The sequence below is a fragment of the Pinus tabuliformis genome, chromosome 8 (assembly GCF_031772625.1).
Source record: "Pinus tabuliformis cultivar Carrire ecotype Pingquan chromosome 8, CPIR1, whole genome shotgun sequence".
Taxonomy (NCBI): Eukaryota; Viridiplantae; Streptophyta; class Pinopsida; order Pinales; family Pinaceae; genus Pinus; species Pinus tabuliformis.
In genome coordinates this window covers 607978566-607997395 of record NC_142294.1, presented here as the reverse complement: position 1 = coordinate 607997395, position 18830 = coordinate 607978566, and the positions used below count along the sequence as shown (strand labels likewise).

The following is an 18830-nucleotide window of genomic DNA, read 5'->3' as shown; positions in this document are numbered from 1 at the left end:
AGCTTTCTTTTAGATATTGACTTTTCTAAGTGTCATTCTGACAATACTGTCTACACTAAGAAAGTGGGTAAGTCTCTTATCATTCTTGTTCTTTATGTTGATGATCTTGTCCTTACTAGTAGTGATCCCAACCTTATAAACCATGTGAAGTCCAGCCTTAAAAAGCAATTTGAAATGATAGACTTAGGACACTTGCATTATTTTCTTGGTCTTCAAGTCTTGCAACCCAAAGAAGGTATTTCCCTTTCCCAGTCCAAGTATGCCTGTCATCTTCTACGCCACTTTGGAAGATTGTATGCCTTTCACATGGAAGATTGTAAGCCAACCCCTTCTCCCTTTCAGTCTGGAGCCAAACTTCACTTGTACTTCCCCTGAAGTTGATGCAACCTTATACCATCAGCCTGTTGGAAATATTTTATATCTAACCCATACCCATCCTGACCTTTCCTTTGTTGTTGGCCTTGTTGATCGGTTTATGCAAAACCCACATGAAAGTCATTGGAAAGAAGCTAAAAGAATATTTCGTTATGTTCGAGGTACAGTTCAGTTTGGGATTCATTACAGTGCAGAAGCATCTCCTCTATTGGTTGGTTTCATTGATTCTGATTGGGCTGGTGGCCCTGATGATCGGAAGTCTACTGTAGGTTATATCTTCACTCTTGGTTCTGGACCTATTACATGGGCTTGCAAGAAACAAAGTGCCATTTCTCTTTCTTCAGCAGAAGCAGAGTATTGTGGTGCCGTTGAAGCTAGTAAGGAAGCCTTGTGGCTTTGTCAGATCCTGTTAGAGTTTGGTTTTCAGCAGCAACATCCGACTACACTTTAGTGTGATAATCAAAGTGCCATTCAACTATGCAAAGATCCAGTCCAACATCAGCACAACAAACACATTGAACTACACATGCACTTCATCAGAAAGCTCATTCATGACCATGTTCTTGAAGTGCACTATTGTTCAACCGATGATCAAGTTGCAGACATCTTTACAAAGGCTCTCACAGAGGCAAAGTTTACTAAACTTCGATTTATGGTTGGAGTTCAGGAAGTTGTCACTAAGGGTGGATAGGCTTTAATGCCTCCTTCCTTCTCCTATTGTGTCATCTTTGTACATCCTTCAATCCTATCCCAAGTTGTTTTTAAGGGGGGATGTTAGGATATTCCAACACATAGGAAATAATTAAGTACAACTTGGTCTATTGTATAGTTAAGTAAAGTGTGTTTCTTTAGTATGTACTTTTTGTAACTTACAATCCGATGATCATGATATGTTCTAGACATGAAGTGATTTGACGGTTCATTCTCTCCTCGATATTACCGATACTTGATCCGTGGCTTAACACCTGATTGGTCCATGATCTCTATTTAAAGAGCATGGAGGGTCATTTGTTAGGTGACCGTTCATGAGAGAAGCTTATGTAAATTTTCTTTCTTTTACATTAATAAATTTCCTGAAGTGGCCGCGTTGGCTCAGGCCGTGGACTGTTTCCCTCTTTGAGGGTTTTAACCACGTCAAGAATACTGGTGTATTGATCTGTGATCTGTTTGTGAGCGGTGTCCTTTGGTGTTCTATCTGAGGAACTTACCTTGTAGATTCCTACAGATGTCATAGGGGGGAGAGAAATTAGGAGAAGAAGATCGAGGCATGAAGTCAAGGGGAGATGTACTCGCAAAAGGAGTATGTGTTGCCATCATTGACAAAGGGGGAGATTGTTGAATGGTGTTGTCATTGATGTCAACATCTAATGTTGAACACTCTTAATATTTGTTCGGGTTGCATTAGTTGGAAGCTCCAATGAAAGGATGACTAGAAACCCTAATAGCTCTGCATTTTCTGAGGTTTTTATGGATGAAGGTCAGTGAATTGGATCTCAAGATCATTGTGTTTGGATTCTCCTTGTCAAGCCGATTCTGGTGGTATGTGTCATGCCACGAGAACTTTCATGGTTTGAGAATTATGCTTGTTCGAAGATGGCAACCCCGTCTTGTGGGAAAAACCCCAATGGAAGATGATGTGGCATTGTTTTATTGGTTAGACTACGATGCTTATCGTAAGTTGAAGAAAGGGGATAAATTAGTTTTTTCCATGGTCAAAGATTAAAAAGAAACTTTATTAAAATAAAAGGATAACATTATTCTTGGGATCAACAAAAATGTATATCATGGTATCTTATGTTGATCCTATCCGTTTGGGGTTTTTCGCTCTAAATTAAAATTCAAAATTCTAATTTTGAATTTAGTTTGCCCTCGTTTCTACAAGTCGGCTTCATCCTTATGGGCATGTTGGTCCTCCTATCAAGCTCCTTATCACTATATATTTGGACCTATGCTTCCTCCTTGCATCAATGTATTCTATTGTAGATTTTTTGAGGCTGAGGAACATAATGAAGAGGTCGAGAACAACAAACTTAAGGGCATTAAAGTTTATTTTTATTTTTTCTTTATTGAAGTTTCTGATGCAAGTCTTACGTATGCGAGCTGGTTCTGAGACTATAATCTGTTTGTGGGCCGCAATAGCCTTGAGGAAACTACAATTAAAGGACAATTTTTTTTGCGGTAGCCGCAAGAGTAACCTGTGATAGGGCAGCGATAAGCCCCATGGAAGCCATAGGTGTTGAGGCCTTATTTTGTCTTGAATAGGAGGCAACGTGGTCTGGTTCCTTGACATGTTTTGAGGCTGACCCAGAATCAATTCTCAAGTGCGAGTTTCTTTGAGATACTTATGCCCGTAGAGCTTTAACACATTCCTCTTCTGAGGTGACACAACATCTCATTTTGGAGAGTCCCCGATACTTTATATTGAGCAAATTCACTGCAATAACAAAAAATCGGATTGATCACTACATTGGATCTCGTGTTCAGAATTCAAGTCCATTGTCTTAATTACTAAGGACAAGTTCTGAAATGTTCAATCACGTGGCGTTGCACGTATATATGTGGCGTCAATATATATATATAAAGCTATCATTTGAGTAGTATACAGAGATATAAACATATTGGCAATATTACAGATATGTCACCAAATTATCGACAATTGCAACGATTCAATAGATTTAACTGCTCGCTATATTGAATGCAAATTCATGGTTGTAGGATCAACACTCGATGTTGATGCCTCTATGCATTCTCAAGTTTTAAATTCCGCTTCCAGGGTTGATGATATGAGCCAAATCATAATGTTGTAGGAACAATTGGGCAGCGAAATTGGCAAGCATGGTTGCAAGATCAATTCCGTTGTGTGTTATATGCAATTTTATATAGAATATTTTATGTATGTCGTATGGTTAATGACTAGTAGAAGTTGAACCACAACACTTGTTGGATAATGTGACTTGTAAAAGCCCATCTCATAATATGTTAATCTCACTAAACCATGTGCCCAACCCCATCAAATTTGATATGTGAATGAATATCCAAAAAGGTATGTCGATAGATTTAAATATAAGTTTAAAATAAGCTCTGATGGGCAGTTTGTTGCATTATTACCAGAAAAGACCAAATTGTATAATGGACTTGAAAATAAGCATTATGTTGATCATTTTGTAGTTTGTAATGACTTTTATTGGTTTTTGAAGTTATCATCTAACCAAATCAAGATATAGAAGAAGCATTGAGATCCAAATTCTAAGATAGATTTTGTTAAAGTGATTATCATGATTATTTGGCAGTGTCGATAAACCTAGGGTTTCTACCAGAGTTTGCACCCATTGGGGTTTGATATATATACTGGGAACATAGGTTATTTTGTAGTTGGAGAATCAGGGTATGATGCCTTTAATGAGCTAAATGTGTTGACAACAATGACTTTGCAGGACTATATGTGGAGTTGTCAGTTTACTTGCATATCGCTGATCTGAGTAGCTAGGGTTTGAGATAGCAGAATGATTTATATATCTAATTTTTCACACTGCTAGTGTTTGAGCATTGATGATAGGTTTTGCTGCTACGGTCTACATGTTGAGCAGGGTTTATGTCACTAAGATTGGACTGGCTACAGAATTTATACAATCTATGAACTTGAATTTGACATTTGTATTCAATGATGTATGATGCTACTATTTTGACAGGGACATATACATGTTGAGACAAGGTTTTGGTAGAATTATTTATGCAGGGTTTGCAAATAGATGAGTAGTAAAGCTAGGGTTTGATGCACAAATCGAGCAAAGACAAATTTGATTGACAAAGATTGTTTTGTAGTTTCTTTTATATTGATATCGAGCTCAGGTGGATCCATTCTGAAAATTGTGAATCGTGGTCCGCCCACTGATTAGGGTGCTGCAAGGCAAAAGAGTGGAGTCTCCTTCAGGTTGGAGCCTGAGAATACTTCAGGGCAACAGGGTGTTGCTAGGGTAGGTTGTAGCATGTACAGGGCGTTGGAGCTGGTAAACGGAGTGTTGGAGCATCCACTAGGTTGGAGCCTAAAAAGTAGGGCATTGGAGCATCCTTCCGGTTGTAGCTGGTAAACAAGGTGTAGGAGCATCCTACAGGTTGGAGCCTCCTTTAGTTGGAGTTGACAACTTGATGTAAATATTTTAAAGACGAATATTAAGAATTGTTTAGTGGTTTTTGTCCCGGATGGGTTTCAACCTAAAAATATTTGTGTCTATTGTCTTTATTATTGTGCATTGTTGAATGGTGTTGATGAATGCTTATGTTTATCTGATGCTAATAACATTTAATGCTCTGAAAATATTAATAAATTACTAATTGCTAAGAAATACTAATTCACCCCCCTCTTAATATTTCCAACATCCAAAAGTTAGGTTGGCCTAGCATAAGGACACACTACTTGGGTCACCCTAATTCATTATAAAAGGGCATTAGCCCTCATTTCATCATTCACTCACATCAAATATTCATCTATCTCACACTTCTGAAGAGGACTAAGGAAGAGGCCGAGTTTCCTGAGTAAGATGATTTTTCTGTTACAGCCGAATTTGTCTAGTATTTGACTAATGTTGACCATCATTTTACCTTACATGTGTGGCCACAACAATAGATTGTTTGATTGGGATTTTCTGGGTATGTTTCTGATCACTTTGAGTGCAGTTGACCGAATTCCTGAGGCAGTTGTAGGAGGCCGAATTTTGGCTTGTCTGAAAATTGTGAAACGTGGTCTGCCCACTGATTAGGGTGGTGCAAGGCAGAAGAGTGGAGTCTCCTTCAGGTTGGAGCTTGAGAACACTTCAGGGCAACGGGGTGTTGCTAGGGTAGGTTGTAGCTTGTACGGGGCGTTGGAGCGTCTGTCCAATAGGAGCTGGTAAACAGGTTGTTGTAGCATCCGCCAGGTTGGAGCCTGAAAAGAAGGGCGTTGGAGCATCCTTCCGATTGTAGCTGGTAAACAAGGCGTAGGAGGGTCCTATAGGTTGGAGCCTCCTTTAGTTGGAGTTGACAACTTGATGTAAATATTTTAAAGACAAATATTAAGAATTGTTCAGTGGTTTTTGTCCCGGAGGGGTTTCCACCTAAAAATCTTTGTGTCTACTGTCTTTATTATTGTGCATTGTTGAATGGTGTTGATGAATGCTTATGTTTATTTGATGCTAATAACATTTAATGCTTTGAAAAGATTAATAAGTTACTAATTGCTAAGGAATACTGGTTCATCCCCCTCTTAATATTTCCAACATCCAAAAGTTAGGTTGGCCTAGCATAAGGACACACTACTTGGGTCACCCTAATTCATTATAAAAGAGCGTTAGCCCTCATTTCATCATTCACTAACATCAAACATTCATTTATCTCACACTTTCGAAGAGGACTAAGGAAGAGGCCGAGTTTCTTGAGGAAGATGATTTTTCTATTACAACCGAATTTGTCTAGTATTTGACTAACGTTGACCATCATTTTACCTTACACGTGTGGCCACAACAATAGTATGTTTGATTGGGATTTTCTGGGTATGTTTCTGATCAATTTGAGCATAGTTGACCGAATTCCTGAGGCAGTTGTAGGAGGCCGAATTATGGCCTGTTTGACTAGAGTTGACTATCTGAGGCATAAGGCTGAATTTCTTTTTGTTTGACCAGGTTTGACTTGTGTGGATTCTGTAGTCAGTTTGGGAGAAATCAGATTGTACCTTTGCTGAATTGAATAATTTCTCCTAAGAGAAGATTGCTGGGTTTTTCCCTAGTTAGGGTTTTCCTAGGGAAAAAATTTGTGTCTCTTTGTGCTTGGTTGTCTCTTTATGATCCTATTGTCATTATTGCATTATTGTTGATATTTTCTATGTATAATCGGTTAATGATATATGTGATATAAGCAACTTGATTAAGAAATCATTAGAAAGTAATTATCAGATTTGAAGATCATATTTCTCCTTGAAAAATCAACACAAGATGGAGGCATTACAATGCATCTAAGCCTCTTGTAGTGGTTCATATTCATATTTGTGGACCTTTGATCATTCAGTCTCTTGGTGGGGCTAAATACCTGTTTTTTCTAATTACATTTCTTGTCTTACACATGATGTTTTGGAAAATTAAAGGATTTCAAACTATTAGTGGAGAATCAAGCTAAGACAAAGATCAAGTGTGTCATGATTGGTTGTGGAGAAGTTTCTACTAGTAGAACTAGTGTTGCAAACATCGCGATAACATCGCCACATCATGATTTTTGCAGGCAACGATTTTATTGAAAAAATTGCTGATTTTATATGTCCAAAAGAATTAGGACAAAATCGTAAAAGTCATAGTAAAATGAGAATAAAGTTGTAAAAATTGCAAGTCAATTTTCTTTTGCCTTAAGTCACTTTTTTTTTTTGTTTTGTTTTGTTTTTTTTTTTTCGTTAAATATTGCCGATGTTTGCCGATTTTTATCTATATTTTCCTGATTTTAAAGATTTTTTTTGGTTTCCGGACCCTTATCGATTTTATCCCAATGCCAATTTGAGCAAAATTGAGCAGAATTTTTCAAAGACTTTTCAAAGATCACAAGGTCCCTTCACACGACTCTTTCGTAGGATGGGGAAGTAGCCGTCCAAACAGATAAAACAACTTTGAACATGGTTTGATGTATGCTTCAATCGAAGAAATGGAGACAAATTTCTAGGGTGAAGAAAATTGTTTGTGCAACTCATATCATCAACACGTTTCTCACTTGTGTAGTTCCAAGTGTGACTGCATATGAGAAATGGTAAGGCCGCAACCCCTAAGTTTCACATTTTAAATCAAGTGGATGGCCCCCTATTCTCAAGGAAAAGCAAAGCAAATTGGAACACTAAAATCATTGTTGTATTTTATAGGTTACACTTAAAATTTCTAAGGCTTATTATGATCCCTCCACTCATCAAGTGATAGAATGAAGGGATGTGATATTGAGTGAGGTCCTTTCTTATGATGCACTGGGATATTTCTCACTACTTTCTACATATGTTTTGTAGATTGTTTTAGTGGATCTCTCTCCCCCACACTATTATGATGATTCTTCTCATAAAGTGTTTCCTTAAACACTCTTTCTGCAATAACAAGTAGAATGACATTAATGGTGAGTTATTATTAACTCACTTGAAGACTCTTCGTTTGTAATGATTGCACTTCCTATTGCACCTATAGTGCATCTGAAAAATGTTGAAGATATTACTCCATCTACTCTAGAAGGGCCAAGTCCTATGTCAAAATGTGTTTTGACTAGTGTTCCCTGGGGACACTTCCCCCATGGTGGGGTGTGCCCACCCTCATATCTCACATGCTTGAGACAGGGGGATGCCTGGGGAAACGTTTCCCCACATCCCCGTTTTGGGAAAACTTGGGATAGGAGGAAACATTTCCTCAATGTGGGGGACACGTTTCCCCAAAAAGGGTGCTTGTGGGCTTCCGCCCTCAGAAATGGCTATGCGTGTCCCCCTAATTTTGCTTGAAAACAATAATTTATGAGGGGGGAAGCCTAATATTCAATGCTAGGGACCTACTAATGCTATGTAATTAGTGGTAATGTTAAATACTTAAAGTGAAAGTCATCCTTCTACTTAAATTTTTAAGATTATCATTAATTGAGTCAGGATGTTTGAGAGTGGTTCTGATCTCATTGGATTTCATATGGAGAAAGTAGAATTTTAGATCCCACTCAAAATCCAACAGACTTTATAGTTTTCAAGATTCAGGATTGGGGGATTGCAACGTTTCCATTGGACTCTATCATATATGAGGGTTTGGAACTAGCATTTAATCAACAACACCATGCTCTCTATGTACCTCAATATTGGTTGCATTGATTATTGAACCCCTGTTTCATGACCCTAGTAAAATTGTACCTACCGCTCAAACAAAATCTCAACTAGACATGTTAAAGCTTTTTGTATCTTATTTTAATGCTTAGAGGGTGATCCAATATTATTTGTAGCATGAAATTTTTGGACTATATAGACCATCTAGTGTTAAAATTGTAGCCATGGTCGACATTTACATTAATAAAAATAAAAGGGAGAAAATAAAATTAAATTTGCAAATTTGAATTTATGTTTTCCCTCCCAAAATTCTATAAATCGGCCTCAAATTGTTTTAGGTCAGTGGGGCCCCTAAGAGGCACCCACTCGACCCCCTCTTTAAGTCTATAAATAGGAGACATCCTCTCCTCATTTGTACACACCGATCTATCTATCATTGAGCTCTAATCTAGTGAAGCTGGGAGTAGAAGGAGGAGGCCAAAATTTGAAGGAAGGAAGGCTTGGGACTTTGCTTGGGATCTCTCTTATTCTTGGGCATTGGTTTGGTTATTATCTTGATGATGTTTTTGATGTACTGATGTATCTTGAACTCTGTCTCTCTCTCTGTCATAAGGAAGAATTTCTAGGTTTTCCTCTTGTGGGTTTTGCCTTGGCCTCGAGCTTAATTTCTGTGTCTCCTGTGTCTTGGTTTTTTTTACTGCTTTTTCATGTTTTACTGGTTGATATTTTCTTCTGTATAACTGCTTAATGATTTTAGATGAATATTATGTGGAATTAATGCTAATTGTTCATTGGAAGTAATTATCATGTAGAAGAAAAAAATAATTCTAGCTGTGCCTTAGTAAAATAAACATCCAGAGCCTCTTTATTGATGTAGTTTTGGTTCAAATATGGATTACACTTGGTGGTATTTTGCTTATATGCATTGTTTCTATATATATGCGAAACTTTGCATATTTGTTTATAATGGTTTCGATTCATATGGATGCGCATGAATACTTGCATTTTTTTCTTCAAAATTTGAATATTTATGTGTTGTTTGGTCGACCAATTTTTTGGTCTTATTTTTTTTTTCCAGTTCCCAGTTTTGGGGTTGACCACTTTGATCACCAGTTCCATCACCAATCTAGTCTAGTTTTGATGACATTGGTTCATTGTCCATTGTTCATTTTTAGCTTTAACTTATGAGTCTTGACTCTAGATACCGATGACCTTAGACCAAGTCTGTGATTTGTCACTATCTATTATTTTTAAGTTTGAGTAATTTCAATTTACTATTCCAATCTTTAGACTTTAGTATCTACTATTTTGCTTGGTACTAATTGGATCCTATAATAATAAATTATGAATTTAATCAGTATGTACAATATTTTACTATTTCTATTTCGTTGAATCGTTTATGATGTCTAATCAATTATTTCATTATCTAATTTGAATCATGTTTATATATATATATATATATACCCTTGCGTCCCCCCACCCCCCTTGAATTTCCCTAAATTTTGGGGTGCTCCCACACATCCCAATTGTGCGTCTCCCTGTTCCTACGCTCCCTATCTTGGAAACTTGGTGGAACATTGGTGTTATCTATTGTTTTAACACTGCCAATTTCCTTCCTAAAGGTGAACTGTGTCCTCATCGACAGTTGTTTACCACATAAGCTCTTCTAACCAAGGTTGACATTGGTAGAGGCCCCTCTACTTATTATGAGGCCATAAGTCCTTTAAATGGGAAGCAAGTATGGCTATTGAGTGTGAGGTTCTAATCAAAATCCACACATGCCAACCCATTCCACATCCGAATTTTTATCAAAGCCTCATACTCAGTAGCCATATGTGCTTAAGCGTAAGGATATTGTTGATCAATAATTAATAGTTAAATAAATATTCAATCTGAATTATTCAATTTCTCTTTTCAATTTCTCTTAATTATGATAGCTGCTTGAGATTTTTCTTCTTTCTATTATTATCTTCAAACAATCACCAAAACAAGAAGATCAAAATACACAAGTACACAAGATATTGGCACCAAGCCAGGGCAAAAACCTCTCCAAAATCTGAGAGGAAAAACCCGTTGAACTCTTTCTTATAGAATTTTTATTGAGAAGTTACATGACCCAAACATTGACTCAGAAATGCCTTCAACATCAAATGACAATACCTCCAAACGTGTACCCAAACATATTGTGCGTTTCTGCAGTGAATGAGCATGAAAATATGCACCAACAATTCCGAATAGGCTCTTCCAGCCTTGTTCTACCCTCACACTTTATGTAGATCCTCCATACATTGTTAGATCGATGATTAGGGCTTGATTATAGGGCTTCGAAAGGCAACAACATTGACTGTTCAAAAATAGCGAGAGCAGAACCCTTTGATTTCAGAACGAATTCATATGTGAGAATAGTGTTTGGGCTCTTCTAGCCCTATGATACTTTTGCTCTTTTCAACAACAATCTTCTCCATGCATTTGTGGCTAGAACAACCTTTCAAACCAACCATAGAGTTATGAAATGTAAAGCCCTAATCCGGGTTTGAATGCCATGAGGAAGAGCAGACTCGTTGATATCTTCACATGAGGGAACATACCTCCTCACTTGCTGCGATTACTCTTCCTTCCTTCGGCCTTATCACTGCTGCCCCTCTTCGTGAGTGAGTGTGAATGAATAGCCTTTTTGGAGGAGCCAAACATAGCCTATATATAGGCTTACCCTCTCATCCATTGAGTTGACGTGAGCCTAGATTAGGCCGACATGTCCCTTTAATTAATTAATTAATAGGCCGACGTGAATTTGGAAGGCTTCCATAATTTTCTTTGAGCGGTTTCCTTGCAATGAATCTGTGGGTAGACGTTGGAGTGTTTCATTGATGATCTAGAAGGACTTACATTCATTACATTTACATGAACAATAATACATGATTGTCTCCATTTACATGACTTGTCTAGGGCTCTCAATTAGAGCAAAATAATTCTTTGATACAAAAATACATAGTTACAAAATTTGACATAATGAAGACCAAACCTAGTTACACTATTTTCAACAGTAGATGCCTCCCGATGAGTAAGTTTCTTTCGCCACTCGCTATTACCGCCATCCAATTCATCGCTATTGCACAACGCTGTTATAGCTATGTGATTTGGCCCGTACACAATGCGGGTTCTCTGCACAAGGTGCCACTAAGATGAAAATCATGGCAATAGAGAGAGGAAACACCATAGTGTGCAACAATTTTTTTCCTGTGTGTTGTCCTTGCAAATTTGTGCAAGCATTTGTACATGAGATCTCCAAAACCCAGAAATCATTCTCGGAAATTCCGCCTAGAAGTGTCTCAATTAGATTATTAATTGTTTTTTAGATTTTTTTAAGTCTAAACTTAGGGAATATGGTTAATTAATCAAATTAATTGAAATAAGGTGAGAATCATCTAGAAACTCACACAGATGGATCAAAAAATGATCTTAGCCATCGATTATGTTTTAATTTTGGCCGTTGGTGCTCCAACAATGGATTATAAGAGGAGGTCGATGTGGTGATGGAGAGTAGACTAGTGCAGATACTCAGTTGCCCAGGCAGTTCGATTTTCTCAGTAGTAGTATCTCAATAGAGAAGATAGAGCCAGAGGGTGAGTAGCAGGTGGAAGAGGAGGATAGCAGCATTTTGGGAGGAAGGTTTCCAGTCTCCGGAAGAGGCAAACAAAGAAAGGTCGAAATTCTCATAGGGTCAGCATAAGCTCTGCGTAGAGGGTGATGCAGGAGGCTCAACACAGAGGCTAGGGAGGTAATTTCGGAGGCAAAAATTAGCTATAGGGTGAGAGAAAATTGTCATAGTAATTTTGCTAGTATTTTCCTTAGATTAGATTGCCAGTTGGGCATTTAAATTATTGTACTCAGAATTGCTGTTGAAGAATAATGATAAAACCCTCATCTGCTGCATTTGTTTTCTCGCATTGGGTTTTTCTGGGGATAATTGTCCAAAAATAATCGTGTTAAAATTCTTGTGTCTGCTAGAATTTCTCAGTTTTCAGTATTTTATTTTCCGCAACATTTTTATGGTGGAAATTGTAGTTGTGATTTTATTCGTTGTTTGCCATAGCAAATAAATTGCATAGTTAAATTTTCAGTTAGAAGAATAATTTCCAGTTACTGCAATAGATAAAAATTTCACACTTATCACTATCATCGTGTTAAAATTGGCAACTAGGGCCAAATTCCACCTTGGGACAATTCATTTGATGTAGATGATGATTGCATTAAATTCCTCTTTTCGAGAGGACCAAAATTGATATAAAGATCATCTAATTTGAACAAACAGAAGTGTGTTTTTGATTTTATGGCCACACATGTGCAAATTGTTCAGGTTGGCCACATTATCATGTAGGCTCATGAAGCCCAATGGACATGACTCTTCACCCTCAATGACTTGTATAAATACAAGTGCCCTCTCACCTCATTTGGCATCATCATCACACATTTCTTCTCTCGCCTCGAGTCATTGGGTCATACAACTATTGGGCAGATCTTCTCTCTCTTACACGTGTGGCAGAAGGATGAATTTTTTGGGAAAATTGCAGGGCCGAATTTCAGGACTGTTGCAGGTGTTTGACCAGCATTGACCGAGCACTTTAATTGATCCTTTGACTGTGATTTTTGTGGGAAAATTTCGTTTTTTGCAGGCCGTATAGTTTGGCACAGGAATCGAGAATTTCTGGGCACTTTGACCCCAGTGCTGACTGCAGGGTTGACTGTAGACTTAACTGCAGAGTTGACCAAGTTTGACCACATTTTTCAGGACTGTTTTGGGCTGAATTTGACCACCTTATTAATTTGAATTTGATTGAGCTTCAAGAGGATTGTTTGACTGTTGCCTTGACCATCTTTTAATTTCTGGTTAGGGTTGAGTTTGACTACAGTTGACTGCAGATTTGACAGGGCTGTTTTGACTTTGATTTGGCAAGTCAATTTTGGCTTTTGTACTCTCTCTCTTTGCTGAACATTTGATATAATCATAATAAGAATTGATCAAAGGGTTTTCCCCACATTGAGGTTTTCCCCTTACCTCCACCAAATCTGATGTCCTCTCTTGGCTTGTCTTCTGCATTTTATTTTATGTTCTATCTACAATCACTGTCAATGTGATTAATGTGATTGCTATTGGAAAACTAAATTGAAATTGTCAATTCGCTGCTAAAGGAACATTGAAGTAATTGTGCTAAGCATAGAACATACCATTGTTAACTAAAATTAACACATTGCAACTTGCTTAGCAATTAGGTAAGGTGTAGATCAAAAAGGCTGTTTGTAGAGACGTGACTCGTACCATTTGGTTGCTAGCTAGTCATATTGCTGTTTCATTAAATCTCATGTAGGGGGATAATATTATAACTTAATATCTATTTACAACATATGATGAACCACTCGATTTGGCAGACTTATATAAATGAGTAAGACATTTTAGTATTGAAGTGGGATTTTAAACAAGTCAAAAGGTGACTTTAGAAAAAGGTCTTATCAAAAGTAATTAAAAATTGAAAAAAGAAAAAGAAATTGGAGTGTCTATATATATATATATATTGTTATTATTATTATGACAACTTAAAAGAATTATTTAAAAATAAAATAAAATTAAAAAAAATAAAAATAAAAAGGTTGGAAGGTATTTTAACCTTCTAGCTAAAAAAAAGAGAAACAAAAAAATAATGTACATAAGATAACAAATAACCCCTGAAATATCAAGTCTAAGTTAAAAGATATTGTGAATTATTAATGAAAGTGAAATGGAGATCGGTAATGGAAGATTTCCTACAACTTGTAGTAAAAGTGTTAGTGCAGTATTTCAAATGAAAGCATCACTTGTAGGAAAGGATATTATAATCTCTATCGATCCTACTCAAGATAATAATTATGTTAGTACTGAATGTACTAACCAATTAGTGAATCCTGATTTAAATATAATTGAAAGTTGAAACGATGGATTAGATGAATAAAAGACAATATGACATAAGCAATTGGCAACTAAGTATTGGAGACTACTTTGTCTCACAATTCACTGTTAAAACCTTATTTTGTGATGATAGTGATATGCATTTGGGTTTGCCCTGGATGGAATCACTAGGGTCCTTCCTAAATACAAAAAATATTTTTTTGACATTTCCCTACAAAAGGAAAAAAATAATGCTACAGGATGTTACATTGAAGCCATATTTAGTAACGCCAGAAGACGTAAAAATATCTCAAAAGTAAATCTTCTAGAAAACTAGAAGGCAATGCAAGATATGTAGAAGGAAGTTGAAAAGATTAACGCAAACAAAAATGAAGAAGTTACTCATCTCAAGGACCACAACGAGAAATTACTGATGCAAATTAAGAAGCTGAAGAAGGACATGAAGTTGTTGGAAAACGAAGTACAACAGTTTATCAAGAAGGGAATATTGAAATCTTTAGATGTTCAAGCCGAAGAAAAAGGTACAAATATCGATCCTGTCAATATCAGAACTCAAGAAGATGATAAACCAATTGAGGTAAAAACATATTCAGATGTTGCAATTTAAATGATGGAAATTTCAAGTGAAAATCCAACGTATAACCAAGTGACTTCAGTGCATGAAGGAAATAAGATACTTCAAGTAAATCAAGAAATTGCCACAAATAGGATAAGGGGAAATCAAATCACAAGAACTCCTTATTGACACCCAAATCATACAAGCAGACATCTCACCCAGTCTGCAAATCCATATCACTTAGACCAGAAAGTTAGAAACAAGTGACTTATATTCCAATGAATATCGATGTTACCATAATCCAGTCTTGTGATAACAGTTCATCTCAAGTTTCCAGTATCCGCAAGATTCCGTAGAATATTGATTTAGGATGGTTAGATCCCTTCTTAGTCTAAAAAAATTGTTTATCACTCGGACGATCCTATCACCTTGTATCGTCGAAGATGACAATTCAAAGAATTCTGGAAGATGCAAATAGTTTACGAAACAAAGAAACAGATGACTCGCCTTATCAACAATAAGCTTTGAGGACAAAGCTTTTCTGAAGAGGAAGGCGATGTTATGAATATACATAATTAATAATTAATAGTTAATAATGATTAGTATATTGAAGAGGCATGTCTCAAAAGACATGATTGTTTACGATGGGGTATCCACCTAGGTATATATATGGGACCCTCAGTTGTAACCAAATCATATTCTCATTCATACATTTTATATACATACTTGTATCCTCAATTGACGTCTTTGTATTCCAAGTGTTCTGAAGATTATTGCGAAGTATGAACTTTGTTCGTTACATAGAGATATTGACATGCATAAGGTCAAGCTTGTTTCAAGTCAAAGAAAGAAGGTATTGACTACAATGAAACTTTTTCTCTAGTTGCTAGGTGTTATATAATAAAACTAAATATGTGTAATTAGGGTTTAATTAGGAAGAAGAGCAGGATCAAAAGATAATGCCCCTTCACAAAAAGGCACCCAAGGCTATATTTAAGCCAGGGGCCCTCTCTGTAAACATCATCATTCATGTTTTTAATAACATATATATATATATTATTTGTTAATTTGCAGATTAAAAATTGTCTTTTACTCCATTTTGTGTCAGAGCCAGCTAGTGCTGCGCCCTGTTCGTTGAGCACGATGTCTCCAGTGTCTTCCAACCGCGTTTCCGTTTCGCCAAAGTCAACCGGTCCACGCTCTATTTCATCCGCCATCTCCACTGTGTTCCTACATCATTTCTGTGTGTTCCGATCTCACTCTTCCACTCCATTGCTGCACATCGCTGTTTTCCCCTGTGGCCCTAGCTTCCATTGTATAGTTCGCCATCACCCTTAACACCACAACGCTGCCTTTGGCACGCTCCCGCTCTGCTTATTGGACCCTGTTTCGTCGATTTCTTGGGCTTTCCTCCCCTTCGCCCATCGTCGTGCCACTGTCTGTCACAGTGTTGCCCTGTCGCGTCGTATTATCTCGATACCGCGTCGCTAATAGTTGTTGACTATCCCAGACCGCCCACCTTTGAGCACTCCTCGGTCTTGATACCGCTCCACCAATCGCCGTTGACTATCTGTGACCACCCACCTTCGAATCATGAATCTCTCTTGTTGTTTTTTTTTGGTTCATATTAATTAAATTATAAACTATATATTATATAAACCATATAAAATTATTTAATTATATAGTTTATAAAATTAATCAATTGCTTCTTATTTATAATTAATTAATAGATATATAAATAGTTAATTATATAGATTAATTATTTATATAATAATATTAATTTATTATTAGAATTTTTTTAGGATCAAGTTAAGAAAGCGAGTCAAGCTGGATCGATTTACACCACCACAGACTCAATCAATGTCATCAATGTCAATGAGTGACTTTAGTAAAAAATTGACAGAATTGAGAATAAGGTCATCGGAAATGTCGAGGACATTAAGGTTGATCAAAATCATAATCATAAGAGTGGCCTGGAATTTTGCACGATGTTCTAGCCATACTGAAACTCATGCCATGCAGGTGGGGCAGGACTTGAGTGAGAATGGAACCCTGGTAGATGGCATAATGCTTTGTTGGCCTTACTAGTGATCCAATGCCCTGTTGATAGAAACATATAAACTTCAACATTGCAGCAATGCCCCTAACTAGACAAGGATAATCTCAAACTTTGGCAGCAGCCTGTGCTCCTACTCTTTTCATATCATTAGTGTTCCTCTTTCATCCTTGTATACTGTAGTGCATTGGATGGCCTTAATTCTCATGCTCTTGTAGATTCATGCAGTTTCTTTGAGATGCACGGTGGTCTTCTTTTGTCTTGGAGCAGCAGTGCTTCACTTTGGTATTGGAGCACTGGTGCTCCTTTTTGGTTTGGGTTGCACTGTAGACAGTGTACTAGGGACACTAATTCTCATGCTCTTTCAGGATTGTTGCTGAAGTGATCAAACCGTTTTCTAGCTTGATCATAATCCATGACATAGAGCAATTCTATGGACTTTTAGTCATGTACTCTAAAGGCAGGTGCCCCTGAAATGATGATCCTTGCATCATGCCAGTATTTAAGTTAAATCCAGATCACCTTTCTAAGGGTGGAGCTTTCTGTGCTTTTCCTTAAAGCTGCCTCATCAGTATGTTCTTCTGAAGCAGTATCTAAATAGCTACAATGGAAATGTTTTTAGCATTGTTCAAGATATTCAATATATATGAATGTGAAAACTTGTTCATTATTTGCGAATGTTACAATCTTATTTCAACAGGTGGAAGCTGAAAATCATTGTACGAGTCAAATGCGACTACTGATTGATCAAATAAGCATTCAACAAGGGAAAATAGTTGCCGTTGAAGGTATGGCCTGATATATAACTTTGCTTCAGGAAAGGAGCTTTTATTTACTAAAAACTGAGTTGCATGATGATTCACTTGGGGTCATAATGTTTGTGAGATTTAGAAAATGTTAAGCTGCAACTGGCATCTTGAAAATACTTAATCTGAAGTTTCAAAGCTCATTTATCCTTAATACTGAGTTAATATATATTATTTTAAGTAAATTAATTGAAGTGTTGACTTTATGTTAGAAAGCCTAAGCGTATGCATTACGTCATCTTGCTGAATCTTATTGAAAGCTTAAGTATGCATTGAATACCTCAGGATACATTCTGAAGAGGCTTTTGTCCGGTCAGGTAAGCCGATTATCTGATCTGCTCATTTGTAAAGTAGACAATGGATGAAGATCTGCGCACAATAAAAATTGTAAATGGTTAAGTGCATGTTTTATGCTATTTTCACTGAGATTTTCTCTAAAACTGAATTTAGTCGTTGAAGTCATGGTTACATATATTAGTGTAGTAAAGGGGATGATGACTTTATATGGCCAAATAAATTGGAAACGACTTTTGGAGACAAAACCTTAAGAATCAGTTGCCAGTCAATATTTACAGGAACTAACCAAAGTTGAAAGATGTATTACTGATTTATCTTTCAAATATATATCAATGATAAATACCAGGTACCATACTATCTTTCGGTGCTTTCTACTCACCATGAATCATCAAAGAATGTCTTTACTTTTAACAGTAGGCAATGTCAAGGTGAAGTTTGGACCATAGTTGCCAATTTTCAACATCAATCTGCTCTTGTAATCTCTTGTTGGAGTCTCAACGACCATGATTACATCTCAACTGATGGCTAAGATCAATTTGACTTCATCAATAGAAGCCTCTAGAGCAAAATCGAACTTCCTTAATTAATTCCCATTAATTAACCACTTTTCCTAAGTTAGATTTAGGAAATATTTTAATTATGCCTAATTAAATTATTTAAGGTGTCTCCAAGTCTTTTCTCGTAAAACCTTTTATGGTTTTGGAAATCTCGTGTTCCTTAAACTCTTAGACACAATTTGAGACTAGAACACTTGTTTGTTACTACCATATCCAAAAACTATCACTCCCTCTTAGCGAGGAAGGTGTTCTCCATTATGCCCATCTGTTCTTTGAAGTAGATGAACTTAGCCCTCCCTAGGGCCTTCATGAGTGTATCAACCACCTACTGGTTTGTGGGAACTTCCTGTAGCTGCACTGATTCATGATGAAGGTGTTTAACATCTGTGATACCTCCACATTTTCAAGCTAATTTGACTCCCTATCACTGGAAATCACTGTGAAGAAACTACA

The 18830-nt window shown here is 36.8% G+C and overlaps 1 protein-coding gene across 2 annotated transcripts in view; it reads left to right on the top strand.

Moving 5' to 3' along the window:
• Positions 1–18830, top strand: part of CGL1 (alpha-1,3-mannosyl-glycoprotein beta-1,2-N-acetylglucosaminyltransferase) — a 187565-nt gene that overhangs the window by 53090 nt on the left and 115645 nt on the right. For both annotated transcript variants that reach the window (XM_089372551.1, XM_089372550.1), the window contains exon 4: positions 17418–17505. In XM_089372551.1, coding sequence (XP_089228677.1) covers positions 17418–17505 — 88 coding nt within the window. The remainder of the gene's footprint in view (positions 1–17417; positions 17506–18830) is intronic.